General features: G+C 47.6%; 1 protein-coding gene across 1 annotated transcript in view; it reads right to left on the bottom strand.

Annotated features, from left to right (window-relative positions):
• The window catches only part of PLCZ1 (phospholipase C zeta 1), a 481,365-nt gene that overhangs the window by 226,290 nt on the left and 231,557 nt on the right, over positions 1-23,518 (bottom strand). The window contains exon 6 of the mRNA XM_069227516.1: positions 4,807-4,936. Coding sequence (XP_069083617.1) covers positions 4,807-4,936 — 130 coding nt within the window. The remainder of the gene's footprint in view (positions 1-4,806; positions 4,937-23,518) is intronic.

The raw sequence follows: 23,518 nt of genomic DNA on the forward strand, positions 1-23,518 counted from the left end.
TTATTCCAGAGCCACCTGCTTCTTGGAGGGGCATGTCATCCCCCAACTATGGGAATGTTTGCACTTGGAACACGAGGGATGAGTAGCCCCAGAGGACTCCGGAAGAGCCATGCACTAATCATAGAGTTCAGTCCAGTCCCACGCTCCTTAGTAATCCATGAAAAAATTTACTTTATTCTTGGACTGGACTCACAGGTGAGCAGGAAAGAGCAGGGAGTATAAGAGGCCCAAGTCACAAAGTTTCTGCATTACTGCCAGAAAGGAAGAATTTTCAGTTGGTACCTGGAGAGTAAAATCTGGATACATGGATACCTTGGAATTGTCCACCACTAATAGGCCTTGAGCTTGGGACTGCTCAGAGAAGGTGATCCCAGACTGTCAAATGTAGGAGGTTAGCCACCATAGGCTGAGGTGGGGCACCAGGACGAGGGTCATGAGTCAGCACCCTGTATCCACATTCCAGGACATAGAAACTAGAAAGTCCCTCGGGGCTACAACCTTCTGCAACCAGGACTCAAGAAACACTAATAACGAGTCTCCCTCTGTGTGTTTGGGGAGCCCCACAATGCAGATGTTGTGGCGCATAGCCTGTCCCTCCTGATCATCTAGGTGGGTGGCTAGATGTTTATTCTGGACCTCAAGGGCCTGAATGTGGAGATCCATCAATTGACCTTGTGCTGTCAGTGACTGTACCGTGGTCTCCAGGGCGATGACCCTCACTGAAACCTTGATGAGTCCTCACAAGGCCCAGATCAACAGAGAGGAAGTTGATTTTGCCCTCCAACTGGTCCCCAGAGGAGTCCATCGCAGCCAGGAGTTTGTCAAACTTGTAATCCATGGACAATGTTTCTCCACTGCCAGCTCCCTACTTGATCCCCTGTTGTGAGGCACTCATAGCTACATCATCAGAACTTTGCATGCACCCCATCATGGCACCTCAAATGAGTGTGGGTCCTAAATTGACACCTGACAGAACAGCAGAGTATGTTAGTGTAAAGATGACTCTTCCAGATTTGTATAATTCCATCTTTTTATTTCATGAGTAAATGCACAACACCTCCAGCACAGTTCCTTCTTTCTTCCTCTCTCTCTCTCCACTGGACTACCCCACATTCCATTTGAAGTCACCACCTACCTCATCACATTCTACATTGACACTTCTATAGTACACGGAGTATAAAGCCATCTTCACAGTTAGCCAGTCCATGGGACCCTTGCATTACATCAACGAGGAAGGAGCACAAATCCTGCAAAACCATACGGCTGGGGCCGCAGGTGCAGCAGGGTGCAGCCCTGGTGGGACAAAGGAGGGGGTTGATAGAAAACTGGTAGGGCACATAAGACCTTAAGGCAGAGGAGCAGGTGATGATTGTCAGAATAAGGCCAGGCGCGGTCCATGTCTCGCCCGAAATTCCGCTGTGCAACTCTGCGGTGCTTTATGCGCACCACTGGTCATCCCCGCTTGTTCCAAGAATGGCCATCAGCGTCGTCTGCGCTGTAGTAAAGCTCACGTAGTTGCAGGTTCAGGGCATTGGTGGTCAAAATGCACTTATCAGTGTTATCCTATGAAAGGATTACATTTCCCATGTTTTTAGAGGCAGCGGCCATCTTGGGGTGTGGCAGGCCTATAAAGCCCAGCCACACCCAAGCACGTTGCTCACTATTTTGAAGACTTCGATGCAGCCAGACCTCGTGGAGGTTTCTGGTGTTTCCGTTTACAGATGTAAAGCGCCCTTTTGGCTCAAGTGATTCAAAGCGTTTCAGTTCACAGAGATAACGCACTTAGTGCACATGTAATTCATGTTGTTTCTGTTCATAGGTGTAAAGCGCTCTTTTGGCTCAGTGATTCAAAGCATTTCAGTTCACAGAGATAGCGCACTTTGTGCACATGTAATTCATGGTGTTTTCCATTCACAGATGCAAAACGCTCTTTTGGCTTAGTATTTCAAAGCGTTTCAGTTCACAGAGATAACGCGTTATGTGCACAAGTAGTTCAAGGTGTTTCAGTTCCCAGGTATTAAGTGCTTCAATTCACAGAAGGAAAAGGTTCTTGGCACAACGATCTAAGTGATTTAGATTACTTAAGTAAAAGCGCTTCCTGGTGTTTTTAAGTAAGGCGCTTTAGGTTTTAAGTGGTAAAACTTTTTTGACATTGATTATTATGAATATGAAAGTATTTTGGAGACAAAACTAATCAAAGTTTTCAATGTTCTTTGAATAACTTAAGATATGAAAAACATTTAAGTCTTGGAGATGTTCTAAGTCATGATCAAAGGTTTATGATGTGAATACATAAATGTTACAGGATTGATATTCTGTGTAAAATCATAGTTCAACGTTCTTGCCATCTCTTGAATCTGAGGTCGTGTTTTCACAAGGGGCTTTGCCCGCATTTCAGAAGAGGTCTCCACCTGATATCTCGGAGACACATTTAGTCAAGAGTCTATAAACGATTTACGTTTTCTATGAATGAGTAAATGCATATTGTTCTAACCTTTCCTTTTCAGATCTCTCTCCCTGCTGTTCCCTTCCCTAACTTCCCTTCCCCCGACAGGCTTCACCAAAACTCTGTTCTATAATAGCTTTCTGAGTTGGTGACGCCGGGATGTGGACCTTTTGTTCAGCAACTTGCAGATCCTGAGGAAAGGACCCCGTGACAATGATGTAGTGCTAGGGCCCTTTGGTGAAGCAACCAGGAGGGGGCCCAAGGTCATGGGAACTCACCGCCTGCATCATGGATGAGCCAGAAATCAAGCCCAGAGGCCAAAGTGTGCTGCCCAGTTGAGCAGAATGCTGTGATAATCATCGCTAGGCCTCCTGTGCCCCCCAATATATGCCCAAAACATAAAAACTGAGGGTGAAATCCATGAGCCACAAAGTACTTGTGGCACTTTCTCTCAAACGTCACCCAGTCGCGGTTGTAGGCAAAAGTCGGGCAGTCACCTCAATCAGATCATAGCTGCAATTTTAGTAGGGGCACTGCTGCCACCCTCAGTGCACCAGGAGAGGAGAGAAGGGCAAGGATTACTTCATCACAGGCCAGTAGCTGGCTGCACCAAGAGGTTCTCAAGGTGCGTCACTCCCCAGACAGTGATCGCCAAAACAGGGGTGTCTCCCCAGCAATAGATACCCCTGTGACTTAGTAGGTGGCCACCACCAACAAAGCGGGGGGCCATCTTGTATAAAGGCTCTATTAGTCCGGGAGGGTGTGGTGGCTCCCCAGCATGACCTAATCCTTTTGAGGGTCACAGGTAGGGCACCAAAGTCCTGGATATGTCCAGTCTGCAATCCCAGTGGAGTGAGGACGGTAGCACCTGTCGGACGAGGCCGGGAGGATAGCAGGTGGAGAGGAGCTCCTAAGCCCATGTCCTCATTGCATGGTGGCTGGCTCCATCCTAGCTAATATTTTACAATCCTTTTGCACAACATAAATACTCCAAATAAGCAATAAACTTATGGTCCACAATCCTTGAGCATTCCTTGATTTTTAATCCCCCTTGATAGCCAAGAGTCCTAATATCTGTTTTTATGTATGTTGCCCTGTCAGTCATTTCTCCCTTAAGGGTTTTTATGCTTCACCTTCACAGTACTTATCAAATCTCTTGTAAACAAAAAAAAAATGTAAAACAGGATTGGAGCCCTACAGTTACTTACCATTTGTTCCCTCTGATGTCAATCTTTTTTCCTTGCTTCTTATTGGTCAGACCCTCCTCCTCACCTCAGGTTTCTCCTGGGGCTTCTCCTTGTGTCCCTGCCATGAGCATAGACCAAGTAGAGATTCTTGTCTGCGGCCAGTGTCCTCCCACTGTCTGCAGGCTCCTGCAAGTACTTTTTCTTTCAACTGCACATTTACTCTTTTAGAGAACGTGTCTGCAGTCCCTCTCTGTCACAACGCCCTCCTCTCAATTTCTTCTGTTTTCCAACCCACCTGCCTTTCCCTTGTTGTTTGTTCTGTTGGATTCACCTACCCACCCTCTTCTCGCTGTCGGCTGTTTCCCCACCCACCTGCCCTCCTCTTGTTGTCTGTTCTGTGGCATCCACCAACCCCCTTCCTCCTGCTAATCATTCTGTTTCATCAACCTCCTCAGTTGTCCAGTATGCTTCATCCTCTGTCTGTCTGTTATGTTTATCATCCCACCTGTCCTACTCCTGCTGTCTATTCTGCTTATACATGCTCCTGCCATCTGCCTACTGTCTGTTCTTTTTAACTCATCCCACCTTCTTCTGCTCTCCGTTCGTTTACATCCTCCTCCAGCCCTCATCCCACTGTCCGTTCTTTTGCTGTGTAACATGTTAAGAAAATCATTGACAAACTTAGCAGATCTCGCATAGGTGAAACATATTCGCTTTGGCAGTGCTTGGGAATTGTATTTATTTGATGAAACTCACAAGACCCTTTGCATTGTTCAGCCTTGAGCTCAGTGGATCTATCAAATACCACTTTGGTGCTTGAGAATACCCATTGTGGATTCCTGATGGAGCTCAGTATTATTCAGACATGGCTATTTATGCTCTAGAATGCACATTTCAAGATAAAAACCATGAGATTTTACATAGCAGATATTTTCATTTGTAGTATAGACAACATAAGTACACTTTGAACGACAGCAACGTCCTGACTTTTCACAAACAATACTAGTTATCATTTTCACTACTCCCCTTCCTAAAATGCATATAACTGAACGAAACTATAAGTTTCTTTCTTTACAGAAGCATTTTTTTGTTGAGAAAATGTTATCTCTTTTTGGATTAGTGCAGGTTTAAAAAATGAACAATACATGTTGGCTTTATTATGTTAAAAAATACCTGAATAGTCTGCAAGATTTTTTGCTTTCACTTCTGCAAGTGAAGTGGAGTGATCGAACTTCTGTGTTAATTTAGAATGCTCAAAGTAATAGAATTTTGTAGCTTTTAGGTAAATGACATATTCCGAGAGCTTCGTCATTTCATCTGACAGCATCACCTGTAAAAATAACATAAACTAAATGCAAACTTTTGCACTGGAAACATTAATAAAAATTAACATACTATATCTAAAAAAGAATATTTCAGTTATTCGTTTCATTGTTATTTTTTTAATTTACAGTCTTAAACTTGCTTCTTAATGTGTACCTTGTTGCAGAAATAATGCAACATTGTATACACCACAACATTTGTTATCTATTTTTGTTTCTATTTCAGCTATATTGGTCCAGGATTTCTGTCATGTATTCTTCTGTGAACCAACTATTTACCCTTAGAAATCAGGAACTGATTACAAGACAATAACTGACCTTTCAATTAAAAATTTTGAGCGAAAGCATGCAGTCTGTTGTTTACTTTTAGTATATTTACTTCTGCGGGCTTAAAGCCATTTCATTTGTTTGTTTCAATGTCATTTAAAAATCCTTGCTTCCTAGTGGTCAGTCATGCCTCGTTGTCCCCCCTTTTTCTGTTTGGGAGCAGGGACTGACAACTGTATCATGTTGATATGTTCTTTGGGGGACTTTTTTTCTTGGTTTCCTGCTGCTGTGAGTCAATGTGCTTACAATGCTCAGCTCGGGGGCACAGCACACTTACCCTACTGCTTCGTCCATAGCACTTAAATTACACTCCTCCACGCTGTGATGTTGCTTGTCCTTCCATTTCCCACTGTCGCTTGTTAACTCCTGTGGCACCATGGCCCCTTGCATGGCTCCTTGCTCCGACCCCCTTGCTTTCTTTTGCCTCCCCGCTGCACGCTCATGGCAGTATGTTGTTTCTCCTTTGTTTACTGTTTCTTTGCAATGTCTGTGTGTTTTTAAATGTATTTTTATTTGCAGTTTTATGTAGCACTAACTTGACAGTAAGTATTGAAGCTCGTTATTATTATTTTTTTTGCAGTTTATATAGCACAAACTTGATACAAAGGTATTACAGTGCTTTACATGAGCACCGGTTACATTATACAAGAACACGTTCATTTTCAGTAGCAAGGAGAGATTAAGTGATTTGGATGTTGACCCAGTGTCGAGACTCAAACCATGTTGCCCAGCTCCGAGGTTGGCAGCTCTGGCCATTATGTCACCTCTCCTTTAGGGTTCTTTATCTGGTGCGATTTGGGACAGTCTGAGAATAACTATTTTTTTAATTAGCGCTTGGTAATACAGGTTCTGCTATTTCAGAGCACTGCAAAGCAGGTGCCATTCTTAACAAAATAGCTATAATTCATTTGTGTCAACCTTGCAGAGATGACAAGATGAAAAAGCTATGTCAGGATTGTCATCTGTGACATTCTCATTCTGTCAAGACCTCTGCAGTGGGTACATTAACCAATTCCCGGGAGTGGAGCTTGACACTAGGCAATAGCACATGCTCTTGATAACCTCCAGAGGGTCACCAACTAAGCACATAGGTGACAATTTCAGATTCCTGTGGTTACCAAGTACATAGAAAATCAATGTCAAGAAAATATGTTTCTGACCCTATCAAGTGGCCCCTTTCTCACTCCTGCTTCTACTGGTGTTCCTTTCAGTGCTTCACCAACCCTCTCTGCGCCTATAGGAATATATATTTGTTTATATGGGTGCACACCCCAAGGACTACATCTCAAAGTCAATCATGGACAGTTACAGTAAGGGCTCCATGGGCAGGAAATGTTTTAAACAAGCTGTTGTTTCACAGACTGTGGCTACCAGTACCAGCCCCTGCTTGTACTAATGTAACCCAAATGTGTTGCTGTGACTGAAGTATTTTTTTCTATAAGACAACAAACAGGCAGGATACAGCCCAGACTTGCAGGGCAACCACTGAGTAAATAAGGTCCATATAAATTATTTTTACGTAATTTATCTTATGTGGGTATCGAGAAACTCTGACATGGTTCTGCCCCTTCCTGGAATTCCCCAAATAAATACATTTAAATCATTTTCATAGCCTGGAAAAATGCCAGTGAACCAGCCCAGTAGGAGGCTCACTGGGCACCACTGGCCCACACTGACCCAAGGTCACAGATGTCATACCTCTGGAACCTATCTTGTCGGCCCATCTACCACTGGAGCTGTTTTACCATTCTACACACATTTGAAGCCTCATATTCAGTTACTTTGCCTCTTCTGTTATTCTCTCTGGTATTGCCAATGTTTAATTTTTAAAAGTTTAATGCACAAAAAATATATGGCTGCCCCCTTTTCTTTGCTCATAACTCTTTTGACCCCCTCATTCCCTGGGTTAACTGCCACAAAGGTGCTTCTTTGTGGCTTGTTTGGTGCTATCACAGCCAGTCAGTAGAAATGAGGCAAAAACGCTCTTAAGATGGTGGCCTTGTTGTGTGCTGTCTCCTGCATTGACAGGCCTGGGAGGGTTGCTGTGGTGCCTGGCATACATCCACTATACTCCAAACCAACAAACAAATGTAAAAGACATTGTCATTTACAATGCCAATATCTCTAACTCTCACAAATGCGAGACCTATTGCATTGCAAATGCTTGTTAGTTATTTTGTGGTATTTGTTAACCAGTAAGCTGGCCCCATAGGTTAACTGTACATTGCACTTAGGAAGGAGAAATACAAAGACGATGATGAAGATTAGCAAATGTTTATAAAGGTTATATGGATTTTTCCTTTGTAGCGCTGTACACATTTTGAAAACACATTTCGAAAATTTGCCATAGTTATTGGAGTTGACATAGTACCACCAATAATCAGTGCTAAATGATCACAAGTGTTTGGCCATATGTGGGGCCTGGGGGCAACCTCCTCGGTATCTAGTGATTTCAGCAAGTAGGCAGAGTGAGGGCTCCGTCTTGATGACAGCTGTGGTTGAGCTCCCACACTGCCAAGAGCTCAAAGTTTCCCTTTAGGTATCATTGACCGACTTTTACTAATGTAGAGTCCAGCTTTGTCCCTACATCTTGCAGTCACAGCAAAAATCGTACAATGTCATAGGTTAATTTGCACCTGTTCGCCATTAATTAGGGCAAAGAGATCACAATCTTTGATGATAAACTGGCCGCTTAAGCCTTCTGGAGTCTCCTGGTAGACAGGTGGACTTGTTCTCAGGATCTGGCCTGTAGGTTGCATGTAGGCGGTATAAGACCTTTCTCGCTTCTGCAATAAGGATAGGGCTTTCTGAACATAATTTTAATTGTATGAAAGCATTTTATTCTAACAAAAATATATAAATGGAGAGTAAACACAGGAACTAAGCAATGAAAAATACATAACTTGAACAGTTGAATAAGTAATGAAAGCAGCCAGTTCACTACTACGCACTGCCAGCCCAGATTTGACCGTCGTGCCGATGTTCCCATTTCCACCAGGGATTTCCTGGCTCGATACACCACCAATTAATCCCTGGCGGAAAGCATACGGGTGACATGAATTCTCATTCCTGTCACCTGTATGTGACATGCCAGGCGCCCCTTGCCACAACCCCTACCCCCCCAAGCCCCAGACCCGCCTCCAACCCCAACCCCCACCCCCACCCCAAGCCCTGAAAATCAACCCCATCCCTCCAATCTCCCTGTAGGCCCTCCCGAACCCCCCTCACCATCTCCCACCCCCTACCTCCATACAGGTCCCCTCAACCCCCCTATACACATGCACACATACTCCGACATACACACAAGCATTCATACACACAGACACACATCCCCCCTTCACAAACACACACACAGCCCCATGCACACACTCAATCACTCAACACACACACCCACACCCCCCTTCCCTCATGGGCAGCACTCACCTGTTCTGTGGCTCTGCTCTGGGAGGGAACGGGCTCCTAGAATACTGCTCCGCCAGCATCACTGCACCTCCATACACCGCCACACCTATTACTGCATCATTATAGGCATGGCAGTGTCTCGACTGACATGGCGGTGAGGATGGAGCAGCATCCATCCCCGCCACCGACCGCCAGCATGGTGCACGGCGGCCCTCGGCTCCAGGCATCAGAATATGGTGGGATGCCTGCCGCTGCCACTGGTGGTCTTCTGTCCACATGGTCGGCGGCGAGCTATCCCGCCATGTTCATAATGAGGGCCTCAGTCTTACTTTAATTGTAGAAACCATATAACAGACCTAGAAGCGATTTGAGGCTGACTGCAATGGAGCTCTGGCCAGTTACAAGAAGCAGATTGGCCCCAGTGAAAGTCTGGAAGTCAAAATGTTTAAGAAAGTTTATACATGCCAACTCAGAAAGGGTCTTTTTCACTTTTCTGAAGAAAAATGCTGACATTTCTTTTAAGTCTCAAACAACAAAATCCAGTTGGCACTGGTCAGTTGGGAACTTTAGGAAAAAATGCGTCCTATAGCATTTTGTGTACCATTAACCACAGAAGTCAGCTAACTGACTCTTGGGGTCCATGTCTTTGTACAATGGGGAGCATGCCTAGCCCTTCAGGGCTCCTTTCAGCTCACACATAGCAGGTCAAAGCCTCTTTTGTTCTTCCAAAAAGTAATCTGTCCAGGTACCTTGGGTGCCACATTTATGCTTGGAACTAGGTAGTTGTAGGGGTGACTCATTGGCACTCCCTAACCAATGGGGCAAATGTTCCTGGGGAAATTCCTACCAACCTTTTTACCAGTCCCTGTATATGTTATTGCAAACAGGCCTAAAATGCCATGTGTTAGGGCATTTTCATGATGACAAACGTTTCTGGCCACTCTAAACTTGGACTCTACGAGTGGTCTGTGTGTAGGGGAGTGCACCGTGGTATTCTCAAATGTTTTCCAACATCTAACACTAACATCCAGTTTGAAGTAGGCCCTGCACTAAGACGAAACTAGAAAACAGAAGTCTTATAGGACAAAAGGCAAGGTCCTCAAGCATCCATGCAGGGAATGCACATGAATTGTTCTGGCATCCTGTTCTTTCAAGTGTATCAAAGTGTTACATGTGGCTCACAACAGACATGTCAGGTAGGATGTAAAACTGTGGTTTCAAAACGTATACCCACATACCCATCCTAAAAGCTCTACAGAGATCAGAAAAGTGATCTATGTCCACTGAGCTCAACCCATTATGTAGCTCTTGGAAGACATTTACCACCTTGCTCACACCTCATTTAAGGCTGAGCGTAGGCTGGGAGCTGGCAGAGGCTATTGCTAATTAACCCTCTGAAAGCTCAGGCAGGTAGGTTTCTAAAGGTTGGTAATCTTTATTATTTATTAAAAATTTGACTTCACTATTGATTTGTACTTTTAACAGCTATCACAAATTTGAATTATTTTTTCAGCAGGTACCTTTCCTGACGTAGCAGTATTAGCAGTTTTAATCTGCATTCTGGTTTCCTACATAGAACAGCTAGGCCTCCCACAGTGAAAATATTGTTTTGGATCTTGTCACTGTGGGGACTCAGTAACATTATTTTGTACCCGTGGGGTTTTAAATACCAAACAATCTGTCTTGTAAACTAAAAGGCCTACATAAGGGTCACTTACTAACATTTATAAGGGTGGTCTCTACCTATCAAAAGGGTTATTTTGGCAGATTGAACAGCAGGCCTTGCACTGCAGCAATCAGGCTGCACAGGGTAGGCATGAAGTCATGTTTACACTGCCAATATAGTGAATGGCACAATGTATGCTGTAGTCTACCTTTGTCATTTACCTAACAGGGACTGGACACACTTTCTACACCATACTAGGGACTTAAAGGTACGTTAAATATGGCAACCAAGAATAACCCAATTTGCCTGTTTTTAAAGGTGGAGCCTAGGCACTTCAATGCTAGTTGATAGGGATAAAGTTTGCAGCATTCTAAAACCAGCAAAAACAAGATCCAGCAAAAGGTGAAAACCTGGGGTGACCATGTAGAAAAGGGGGAATTCCTACACTGTTATTTGATCACATGATAAGAACACCAAAACTGCAATCATATCACCAAAACAAGGTAACTTTAAAATCACAGCTCGTCCAGTGTCCCAAGGAGTGGGTGTGCTAGTCATCAGTCTCCTCACCTGACTTATACAGTTAGTATTCTTGGGCAGCCCTCTACTGGTCTCTGGTGAGGGGTAGAGAATGCTACTTGGCAAGGCAACCCAGCAGATCTTTAACATGACATTGCACAAGATAGGCCTGGACCTGTGTTGGTGTAAGTTCTGTATAAACTGGAGTGAATCTCCAGATTACATTCAAAGCACTTGACCCATGTGCTTAAGCCCATTGTCAATCAGTGCCAATGCTTCCTAAAAGTTGAGAATCAGAACCAAAGAGGTTTTGAAGAATTCCCTTCAGAGAAGCTTCTGCAAAGATCAGGCTTTGCCTTGCTTCAAGAATCCACTGTGTGTGTTGATGTCAATGGGAAGCTCGGTAGTTACAATCTTTATAGGCCTGCTGTGGCCTTAAACCTGGAGTATCCGTAGCAGTCAGGACCCAGACACAGAAGAGTTAGGAGCAGGAGATGAGATTGTATATTTTCAGGTTGTATGTTTTCCACACAGTATTCTCCATTCATAGTAAAAATATGTTTGTGATCAACCAAGGGTAAATCAAATAACTGTGGCATCAAAGATGTATGAATTCCATTGTGTGCCTCAATTCATTCCCAAGTTAGTCGTTGTTACTTGTTAGTAGCCTTATTTTCCATTTAGAGGCCAGCACGTATCACTATTGTGTGTTGGCAGTGCACTCCAAAACTATGCCAGTAGCCAGGAACTCTGGAAAGGGATTGAGAAGCACCCTCTCTGATGACTACAGATTAGGGAGACCAACCAAGGGTTTCTGTCTCTTAGGTTACACCAACCATGCCCTTAGATATCTCTATGTCTACCGCATAGGGTGCCTTGAGACTACAGTTTCCTCCTCAAACTTCCAAAAAAGTGAAACATGAAGGGGAACCTTCAAGAGAAAATTGGAGGAGGGGAGCAGCTGTACAAATTATAGGAGACTTTTTCCTTAGTTTTCTCAATGATGCAAAGTTGAGAGAGTATTGCTAGCTTACAGGAAGTGTCCAAAGGATCAGAGTGTTACCCCTTACATCCGGGACCAATCAGCTGAGTCTCCAAGGATCATCCATCAGCCCCATCCTGTTCAATGTTTATACAACACCCCCTCGCAAACCTCATCAGATCCTAAGACATCACCATTATCTCCTATGCCATGGATAACCAATTCTTTCTCTTCCTGACAGACAACCACCACCAGAACTAACTCCACAAACTGAACGACCATGGTAAGAGAGTGGATGAGAGCTCAATTCCAACAAGACAGAAGCACTGGTTTTTGGGAATAAGACCTCCCCGTGGGCCTCAACCTGGAGGCTGTCAGTGCTAGGGCCAACACCAGCACCCACTGACCACACATGAAAATCTATAGATCATCCCAGAGAACAAGTTCAACATGATGGAAGAAGCCAATGCAGTGGGTACCTCTTGCTTCCATATCCTATACATGCTATGAGAGATCTTCAAGTAGCTGCCACAGAACACAAGTCGGACCATCACACAAGCACTCATTTCAACCAGGCTCTACTACATCAATGCACTCTACACTGGAATCTCCAAACAACACTTAAATAGCCTTTAGACCATCCAGAATAACGCCTAATTGATCTCCTGTGCTGCACCCACATCGCACCATACCTCAAAGAGCTTCAGTAGCTCCCCATCAACAAGCACCGACAATTCAAACTCCTCACTCCAAGTCTTACACCACACTGGACCAGGGTACCTGAACAGCTGCAGATGCTTTTACCAGCCTTCCAGACCCATACACTCTGCCTCACACTCACTTACACACACAGCCTGCATTCACAAAAGCAGAGCAGGAGGCCACTCATTCTCTTTCATCAGACCCAAAAAATTGAACAAGCTCCCTCAACACATCAGAGCCTCCTCCTCACTTCTTGAGTTCTGCAAGAGGCGGAAGACCTGGCTCTTCAATTAACTTCACAGGGCTACACACCTGCACAAGTGCCTGGATAACCTCATGGGTGATTAGTGTAACATACAAATCTACATAACATAACAGATGTTATGTGTAATGAAAGCAATTAGAATATGAGATTTGGTATATGGTTCAAGAAACCTTATAGAATTCCTAGAAATTTGAAGGTAAATCGTACAGGGTGCTAAGGACATTTCAGAAAGCATTCTTTTTAATTTCAAATATGTCCAGAAAATATTCTGTCACTAGATTGTAATAATTATTGCAGCTGGACTCTGACTGCCAAGTTTCCTGGTTTACTGCAACTCAGTTGAAGATTTTCTGTACATTGAAAATACATTTTTGATTACATAGCTGTATCATATTTACTTCAATATAAACCATCCATGCATAAAACTATACGCATTTTTTATTTTCTTCTGGAGATTTAAATAGCACAGGCTTTAAGGAGTCGAGATGTTTTCTTTGCAAGTGTACCTTTCACAAAGCTTTTCCTTGCACAAGAACATTATCCAGGAGAAGCACACTAACATTCTGTTTTACAGTGGTAAGATCCAAACATCAAATGTAAAAAAGCTATTAAGTCACGCTTTTTTCAAAATCTTCCTATTCACTTAGCACTGAAGATCACTTTTTACATTTCTCAGATTGTCCTAAGAAAATATGTAAGATGATCTTTGTGGTGTATTTTAGGGGCATCTCAAAAATGTTTTTACTTTCATGAATAGTCTTTTTATATTTTGTAATATATATAAATACTTTATGTGTGTTGTTTCTCATATATATTTTCTATTTTCTAGAAATGTGTTTGTAAGCAATATAACCCACGTGCCTTGTTCCCTAATATTTTTTCCTGGTTTTATTATTATATGTATTTCAACTGTTTTTGCTATGTAATGGTATACACCACGGTTGATTTAAAATTGTTAATTATTTAATTGAATTTGTATGATATATCATATTGTGCAATATTTTTTATGTACGCATGTATAGATGACGCCAGTCGCTGTTTGGTAATGGCTAGTGGTACACATGTGTTTAGACTAAGCACAAGTACGTACTACTACTACTACTACGCGCAGCAATGTGTTATACACCACTAATGTGCACAGACAGGAATATATTTTCTGGCGGGCCCTTTAACAGTGAAATCAAGTTTAATCAAAATACTGTTTTTTTCATATGGAAACATAGGTGGTCATTACAACCCTGGCGGTCGGTGTTAAAGAGGCGGTAAGACCGCCAACAGGCCGGTGGTAAAAAAATTGCAATTACGACCGTGGCGGAAACCGTCAACAAAGACAGCCACTTTAACACTCCGATCGCCCGGGCGGTACAGACAAACAGCTTGGCAGTTACCGCCAACAGACAGGAGGACAAAGTAACGCCCACAGTATCACAACCTACCAATCCGCCACCTTTTACGGGGCAGATTCACCGCGGATAAAAATGTGGCGGAAACAGGATTTCGAAGGGAAAACGCTCACCTCTACACACCCCACGAGGAACAAGGGCACCATGGAGGCGGAACTCCAAATTCTCCCTGCAATAGTCTTCTTGCTCCTTTACCAGGAGTACGAACGCCGGCGGCAAAGACCACGGTGAGTACTGCATCTACGACACAGGGGAGGGGGGAGGGAAAAAACAGACACACACACATGCAACACCCCCACCCCCACTCCCACCCTCACCCACTACAACACACACACTAATACATATTTATACATGACAGTTACACCCCAAAACCCCCCCGGAAGAATGCAAAGACAAAAGAAAATGAGTGTAACCATTGTACTATATGAAAATCAAATAGGCAAAAAATATATATACACCATAAACAAAATATACACCAAGCTTAGCAGTCCAGGTAGTGATCCAATGAAGTCTGTGGAACACTGGGCCCACGCGGTATGGGCGAGGCCCACACAAGATCCCCGACCATGACGGAGAGAACGCTACAGGGGCATCAGAAAGCAAGAAAACAGGTACCTCAGGGGGAGGGAAAGGGGGGGCACCTCAGCCAGTTCCACGAGAGGGCCACATGCCCACTGTTACATCCTGGGGAGTGCAAAGCCACAGTCTCTCAAGTCTCTACAGTGGGTGGGTTGGCCACTGTTCAATCTTGGTGAGTGCAAGGCCACAGTCTCTCAAGTCTCTACAGTGGGTGGGTTGGCCACTGTTCCATCCTGGGGAGTGCAAAGCCACAGTCTCTCAAGTCTATACAGTGGGTGGGTTGCCCATTGTTCAATCCTGGGGAGTGCAAAGCCACAGTCTCTCAAGTCTATACAGTGGGTGGGTTGCCCACTGTTCAATCCTGGTGAGTGCAAAGCCACAGTCTCTCAAGTCTCTACAGTGGGTGGGTTGCCCACTGTTCCATCCTGGGGAGTGCAAAGCCACAGTCTCTCAAGTCTATACAGTGGGTGGGTTGCCCACTGTTCAATCCTGGGGAGTGCAAAGCCACAGTCTCTCAAGTCTATACAGTGAGTGGGTTGCCCACTGTTCCATCCTGGGGAGTGCAAAGCCACAGTCTCTCAAGTCTCTACAGTGGGTGGGTTGCCCACTGTTCCATCCTGGGGAGTGCAAAGCCACAGTCTCTCAAATCTATACAGTGGGTGGGTTGCCCACTGTTCCATCCTGGGGAGTGCAAAGCCATAGTCTCTCAAGTGGATGACAGTCTCCACTGGTTCTGGAGGGGGCATGGTGCCAAGAGTGCTTCATCCTGCTAAGGACAGAGGTAGTAGATGTATCTCTCCACTGGTTCTGGAGTGGGCTCTGTGCCCAGAGTGCTTCATCCTGCTAAGGACAGAGGTAGTGGATGTATCTCTCCACTGGTTCTGGAGGGGGCATGGTGCCCAGAGTGCTTCATCCTGCTAAGGACAGAGGTAGTGGATTTATCTCTCCACTGGTTCTGGAGGGGGCATGGTGCCCAGAGTGCTTCATCCTGCTTGTGACAGACTCAGTAGTGTCAGTGCCCTTGGCGCTCATGGGCCAGCGGTGCTTGAGGCGGCGGTGCCCTGTTCAGCGGTACTTGGAGCGGCGGTGCCCTGTTCAGCGGTGCTTGAGGTGGCGGTGCCCTGTTCAGCGGTGCTTGAGGCGGTGGTGCCCTGTTCAGCGGTGCTTGAGGCGGCGGTGCCCTGTTCAGCAGTGCTTGAGGCAGCGGTGCCCTGTTCAGCGCAGCTTGAGGCGGCGGGCTCCTTTGCAGTGACTCAGCCGCTGGTGGTCCTCTCTGTCCCAGCGGGGCTTGTACTGGCGGTCCTCTCTAGACCAGTGGGGCTTGTGCTGGCAGTCCTCTCTGTCCCAGCGGGCCTTGTGCTGGCGGTCCCCTCTGTCCCAGCGGGGCTTGTGCTGGCAGTCCTCTCTAGCCCAGCGGGGCTTGTGCTGGCGGTCCTCTCTGTCCCAGCGGGGATGATGACGGTGGCCTCCTGGCCAGCGGGGATGATGGCTGTGGCCTCCTGGGCAGCGGGGATGATGGCGATCTCCTCCACGGTGCTGCTCTTCCCAGACTTTCCTGGTTTCTTGTGGCCCTTCCCCACCTTGGAAGGTGTCGCAGCTTACTCCACACTCCCACCGGGACCCCTGGGAGCGGCTTTGGTGGCTGGAGTCTTCCCCCTCTCCCGATGGGCACTGTCCAGCTTTTGATGCTTCACGGGTGGGGGACTGTCCGTGTTGTGGCTCCGGTGTACTCCAGATTCTGGTGACTACAGGAACCACTGGTCCCGGAGATGTTGTGGCTGAGGTGCTAGTTCGGGACCTAGGAGATGGACGGGGTGGGGGAGGTGTGGGAAAGAGGTCAAGGTTGGACAGGAAAAAAGTTTTTGGGAGACACTGGGATGGGTAGCTGGAGGGGGTTTGGGAGTGGAGGAAGAGGTTGTGGTTGTAGGAGGTGTTCGTTTGCTGACTTTGGGTGAAGGTGCATGGGCTGGAGGCTGTCGTGAGGTGGATGGTTGTTCGGTGGGTGTGTGCCTGCGTTTGTGTATCCTGGGAGGTGGCGTCACAGACACACTTTTCATAGAGGACACAGGGGACGTGTGAATGGTAGTGGGGGTGGTGACTACACGTGAACGGGGTGTGGTTGTGGGTGTGCTGGTGATGGCAGTAGTGGCTGTAGATGTAGTGCATGCAGGTTTTAGTGTAGACAAGACTGGGAGGGAGGAGGGAGACGATGAGGAGGGGAACACAGTGGAGGCAGTGGATGTTGATGTGTCTGCATGTGTCTGATGCTTGCGTGAGTGCCTGTGGAATTTGTGGTGCTTATGTTTGCCAGAGCTTCCCTTGTGTGTTGACGTGTGTGCATGCTGGTCTGTATGTGTGCTTGTGATAGGCTGGGGTACAGGTGATTGGGTCTGGGTGGAGGAAGTTCGAGGGGGGAGGCTAGAGACAGGGACATTGGCTGCCATCAGTGCTGAGGCCAGAGTCTGAAAAGCTCACCGAAGGGCCGCCTGACCAGAATGAATGCCCTCCAGGAATGCATTTGTTTGTTGCAACTGCCTTTCTACACCCTGGATGGCATTGAAAATGGTAGACTGCCCAACAGTGAGGGACCTGAGGAGGTCAATGGCCTCCTCACTGAGGGCAGCAGGGGTGACTGTGGCAGGGGCTGAGGTGCCTGGGGCAAAGGTGATGCCCACCCTCCCGGGTGAGCGGGCACGGGGCAAAGGCTGAGGGGCTGCTGGGAGGGCAGTGCTGGTAGGGGGGTGGCGGCTGTACCTGTAGTTTGGGGGGGCAGAGATGTTGCCGCCACCACAAGGGAGCTCCCATCAGAGGATGAGTCCGTGTCGCTGGTCTCAGCTGCTGTCCCCGCCGTGGAGCTCCCCTCACCCTTCCTCCCACTGGTGAAGTCCGAGTCTGTAGTGTCACCCTCCAGGGCCATGTGGGATGCAGCTCCCTCGTGCTCCGTTGCCACTGCTCCTCCGCCTGATGATGCTAATGCATGCAAGAACAGGGAAACCACAAAAAGGGAGGGGGGTGACAGAAGAAAGACATGTTGAGTGAATGCATTACCGCTACCATTGGCGGACACGTCAGACACAGAAGCCCCCTGCACTATGCCGCTCTCTTGGGCTCCACTGTTCAATTCCTGGGAAATGGCCTACTAGGCTATGGACGACATCTGCACACATGGATGACACAGGGGCATGACTAGGCTTACTTGGCACTCTAAAGAGGTGGGGTGGGGTGCCACATGGCCTGCCTTACAGAGGCGCCTTGCCTACGGAACTCGTACTGGCCTAGGGAAACCCACAGCCCACCTCCCCCACCTAGACACCTCCACTGCGCTCAAAGTCAGCAGAATGAGAGTGTACTCACCCCCTTGTGGCTCCTGTGATGCCCTCAAGCGCCCATCCAACTCCGGGAAGGCCACCGCCAGGATCCTGAACATCAGGGGGTCATGGTGCGATGGGCACCCCTCTCATGTTGGGACGCCATCCCCAGATGAGCCTCCACCATCTTCTTGCTCCAGCGGTGAATGTTCTCCCATCTTTTCCGGCAGTGGGTGCTCCGTCTGTGGTAGACCCCCAGGGTCCGGACATCCTTGGCGATGGCACGCCAAATATCTTTTTTCTGGTGGGCGCTGACCTACATGAAATGTACAGGGGAAAAAGAGAAGTTATTACCAACTGCACTGTCAAACTGATTGGCCCCCATCCCTACCCTTGCCATGTGGCACATGCATTCACCATGTTTCATGCACGCAGCACTCTCCCCCCTTCCTTCTTACATCCAGCTCTCTCCACATAGGCATAGCCCATACAACATGCTCCATGTGTACTTACCTGTTTGTCTGGAGGACAGTAAAGTAGCGTATACTGGGGGAGAACCCCATCCACAAGCTTCTCCAACTCCTCCGATGTGAAGGCAGGGACCCTTTCCCCAGACACTCGAGCCATTGTCTCTTCCAGACCGAGGTCACAGCAGCACTTGCAGTGTAGGTCCTCTCCTGTCGAAGATCAGGTATCGAGTTACTGAACAGATAGAAATGCCGGTCACGTCCGCGGCGGTGCCTACCGTCACTGCCGGCGTACATCGTCATTGGCTCCTGGGACCCATAGGGTCCAATGTTAACCAGTGCAGCATTGCGCCGCGGTCTTCGACCGCCTACCGCGACAGTGTACAACGCCAGCGCAGTTCCCTCACATCCCATTGTCCCACTTTACAGGTCAGGCAGCCGCCATTTCAGGGTCCCACATGGCTTAATTTTCAACTGTGTCACACATACCTAGGCCTAGACTCTCCACACATACAGGCCATCTTTTGTGTATGAATGGTGTTCTGTGTAAACTGTGGGTACGTACCTTTGAGTTGTTTGACTCTGTGCTCGTTGTTGTCCTTCATAGGTACCGTCCGCTGGGACATGTGAGGAGATGTACCGTCCGCTGGGACATGTGAGGAGATGGCGGCATCCTCCGGTGTACCGACCATTGTTGGACCTGTCGACAATGGAGGAGCGACATGTGATTATCACATACAGGCTTGACTGTGCCACAATCCAGGAACTGTGTACCCAGTTGGAGCCAGACCTGATGTCAGCAATCCGCCAACCCACAGGAATCCCCCCTCAAGTGCAGGTGCTGTCAGTGCTCCATTTCCTTGCAAGTGGGTCTTTTCAAACAACTTTGGCCATAGCATCAGGGATGTCCCAGCCTATATTTTCCAACGTATTGTCCAGCGTGTTGTCTGCCCTTCTGAAACACATGCGGAGCTACATCGTTTTTCCTCAGGTGGAGGATTTGCCTACAGTGAAAAGTGATTTCTATGCCCTGGGACACATCCCCAACATCATAGGTGCCATTGATGGGACCCATGTGGCTTTGGTTCCCCCCCCACAGGAATGAACAGGTGTACAGAAACCGGAAGAGTTATCATTCGATGAATGTACAGATGGTATGTTTGGCAGACCAGTACATCTCACATGTGAATGCCATGTTCCCTGGCTCAGTGCATGACGCCTACATCCTGCGGAATAGCAGCATCCCTTATGTGATGGGTCAACACCAGAGGCACCACGTGTGGCTATTAGGTGAGCACCTGGAAGCAAGTCAGTGGGAATGGTTGTCTGGGTCTGGGGATGTCCCTCCAGGTTAGTGCGTTTCTAACAGTTGTCCCTCACCATTTGCATGTGACTCTGGTTACCCCAACCTGTCATGGCTACTGACCCCAGTGAGGAATCCCAGGACAAGGGCAGAGGAACACTACAATGAGGCCCATGGGAGAACTGGGAGGGTGATCGAGCGGTCCTTTGGCCTCCTGAAGGCCAGGTTCAGGTGCCTCCATGTGACAGGTGGATCCCTATTCTACTCACCAAAGAAGGTGTGCCAGATCACTGTGGCCTGCTGTATGCTTCACAACTTGACTTTGCGACGACAGGTGCCTTTTCTTCAGGATGATGGTCCAGATGGCGGTGTTGTGGCAGATGTGGAGCCTGTGGACAGTGAAGGTGAGGAAGCAGAGGAAGAAGACATGAACAACAGGGACTCAGTGATCCAGCAATATTTCCAGTGAGACACAGGCAAGGGTACAGACCTGCCTACTACATGTACTTTAACACTACTACCTCTCTACTGTCTGTAGTTTTCACCCAGTGTATGGTCACTGAGTTGTCACTTTCCCTTACGATTTCACAAATGTGGGTCCCACTGTGTGACATCTGCTTAGATTCCTCATGGACTAGAGCTGTGTGACATAGGTATGTTGACATTACAGTTGAAAGAGCATTTTGTCACTGTAATTGTTAATACACTATTTTGAAATCACAGACAGACTCCAGATTGTTTTGTGCTTTAAGTGTGTTTATTTAAGTGCTCAATATTGGAGGGGGTAGTGAAATGATGAGTGGTGGTGGCGGAGAAATGTCCATGGCAGAGTCCAGTCTATTAGTCTCACAGGTGCATTGCCCATATGGGCTTAGGAAGTGGAGCTGGGGCAGTTTAAGTATGGACAGGGTGACAAAGTGGGACAGTGGGATGACAATCACGGTGGTCTCATTTCTTGGCGGGGGTCTTGGTATCGTGCTCTATCTTTGTCCTGGAACTCAGGGACCATTTGTGGGGTGGTTCTCCCTCTGCAGGGGGTGGGGTGCTGGTGTGGTGTTCCTGTGGCGGGGCGTCCTGTCCACTAGCGCTGGCGGAGGTGGCGGGCAGTTTATTGTCCATGCTAGTGTCAGGGGCCCCTTGTAGTGCCACAGTGTCCCTCCTGGTGTTGAGTACTTCCTTCAGCACCCCTACGATGGTGCCCAGGGTGGAGCTGATGGTTCTGAGTTCCTCCCTGAAGCCCATCTACTGTTCCACCTGCAGGCGCTGGGTCTCCTGAAACTTGGCCAGTACCGTTGCCATCGTCTCCTGGGAGTGGTGGTAGGCTCCCATGATGGAGGAGAGGGCCTCGTGGAGAGTGGGGTTCCCTTGGCCTGTCCGCCCCCTGTCGCACAGCAGCCCTCCCAGTTCCCCTGTGTTCCTGGGCCTCCGTCCCCTGGACCGTGTGCCCACTGCCACTGCCCCCGGGTCCCTGTTGTTGTTGGGGTGGTGGGTTATCCTAGGATCCCTGTAGTGGTGGACACACAGCTGATTGACGTGTCCTGGGGACGGAGGTATGGGCCCGCTGGGTGGGTGCTGTGCTGGTGTTTCCAGAGGGGGGAAGGTCTGTGGTGGCCTGTGACTGGGTGAGGGGAACCGACTGTCCCGAGTTCCCCGATGGTCCGGGCTGGTCATCTAGATCCAGTTGGACAGAGCTGCTGTCATCACTGTGGGCCTCTTCTGTTGGTGGTGTGGACATGTGTGGACCCTCTTGTCCGGTGACGTTGGGTAGGGGTCCGGCAGGGGTATAAAAGGATGGTTATTACATCTGTGTGTGTTATGGTGTGCAATGGGTGGGTGACTTTGTACCCCAGTGCTTGCATTCCTGTGTGGGACCTTGTGTGATGATGCATTAGGGGGTTGTATGGGTATGTGCAGTGGGCATTCTTTAGTGATGAGTGTCCATGCTTTGTTGTTGCATGCAGGGCTTGGTGTTGGGATGGGTGGTTTGTAATGTGAGGAGTTGGGGTGCTGGGGGTGAGGGTGAGGGTGGGGGTATGTGCTGGCATGCAGGTAGGGTGGGGGATGTAATAATTAAGATTTGTCTGACCAGAGTTCATTCCTCCACCTACTCCTGCGAGGCCCTCAGGATGCAGAATCGCCAAGACCTGCTCCTCCCATGTTGTTAGTTGTGGGGGAGGAGGTGGGGGTCCGCCGCCAGTCTGCTGAACCGCCTGGTGGTGTCTTGAGACCATGGAACGCACCTTCCCCCGTAGGTCGTTCCACCTCTTCCTGATGTCCTCCTGACTTCTTGGGTGCTGTCCCACTGCGTTGACCCTGTCCACTATTCTTCGTCATAGCTCCATCTTCCTTGCTATTGAGGTGCGCTGCACCTGTGATCCAAATAGCTGTGGCTCTACCCGGACGATTTCCTCCACCATGACCCTGAGCTCCTCCTCTGTGAACCTGGGGTGTCTTTGCCGTGCCATGGGGTGGTGTAGGTGATGTGTGGGGTGGAGTGTGTGGTGATAAGTGTGCTGATATGTAGTGGTGTGTTGTGTGAGGTGTGTGGAAGTTCTGTGGGTGATGGTGTTGTGTGCCTGTGGATCCTGTTGTTCTTGCTGGTGCTGTCTCTCTCTGGCCATCTTTCTGAATTTTTTGTCATAGGGGTTTGTGGGTGATGTGGGTGTGTGTTTTATATTGTAATGGGTGTGTGGGAGTGGTGTGTGTATGTGTATCAGGTGTGTGTATTTCGAATTGTCCAATGTGGCTTTGTTTTGTAAGAGTGTGTGTATTTTGAGCGCAGCTGTGTGTACAGCCAATGGAATACCGCAGTTGAAAGACCGCTGCGTGGATTCTTGTGTCTTGATAGTGTGGGTGTTTTTCTGTTGGCATGACGGTGGAGGTTTTGTTTTCTCCAGTTTATCACTGACCTTTGGTGTGGCGGGCTTGTTTGGGTGTCTGAATTTTGGTGGATTCCGTGCTGTGGGTCATAATAGCTGTGGCGGAATTCCGTGGCCGCGGCGGTGTGTTGGCGGTCTTCTGCACGGCGGTAAGCGGCTTTTACCGCCAATGTTGTAATGAGGGCCAAAGTGCCGGGTCCTCCACAGGTAAGGATCTCCCTATTTGCACTTGCAGTTCTTTGTAGAGAAAGGAGATAGGCATTGAAATATTTATGCATGTGTTGCTGTGTTGTGTAAGTAGAATTTTATGGCAGAGTGGAACTCACAGTGTTTTCAGTTATCTCCATGGAATTCTGCGCAGTAACACTCCGTGACCTCCACCCACCCCCAGTTAAAATATATGTAAGTGATTGTTTATTCTTAAAATGAATTCAAGCATACCCAACAAGGAGATGAAATGCACTGGCAGTAGCTATATTTGTGCTGGGGGAGTTGACCAAAGATCTGCTAACTTATAGAGGCAGACAAGGACATACATTTTAAGTATGCAATCATGAGAGCTCTGTGTACAGCACAAAGAATCATGCAAAAGTTCCAATGTAGCAATCACCAAGAAGTATCAGGAGTTGTGGAGAGAGCTAATAGTATGATGAAAGCAAAATTAACCAAGGTGTGCTTCTCAACATCATTTAAATGGCCAGATCTTCTTGTTCAGCATGAGCACTGTGAACAAGAAGATTTCTTTTAGTGTTCACGAAGTA

Source organism: Pleurodeles waltl, chromosome 4_1, assembly GCF_031143425.1.
Source record: "Pleurodeles waltl isolate 20211129_DDA chromosome 4_1, aPleWal1.hap1.20221129, whole genome shotgun sequence".
NCBI classification, from domain to species: Eukaryota; Metazoa; Chordata; class Amphibia; order Caudata; family Salamandridae; genus Pleurodeles; species Pleurodeles waltl.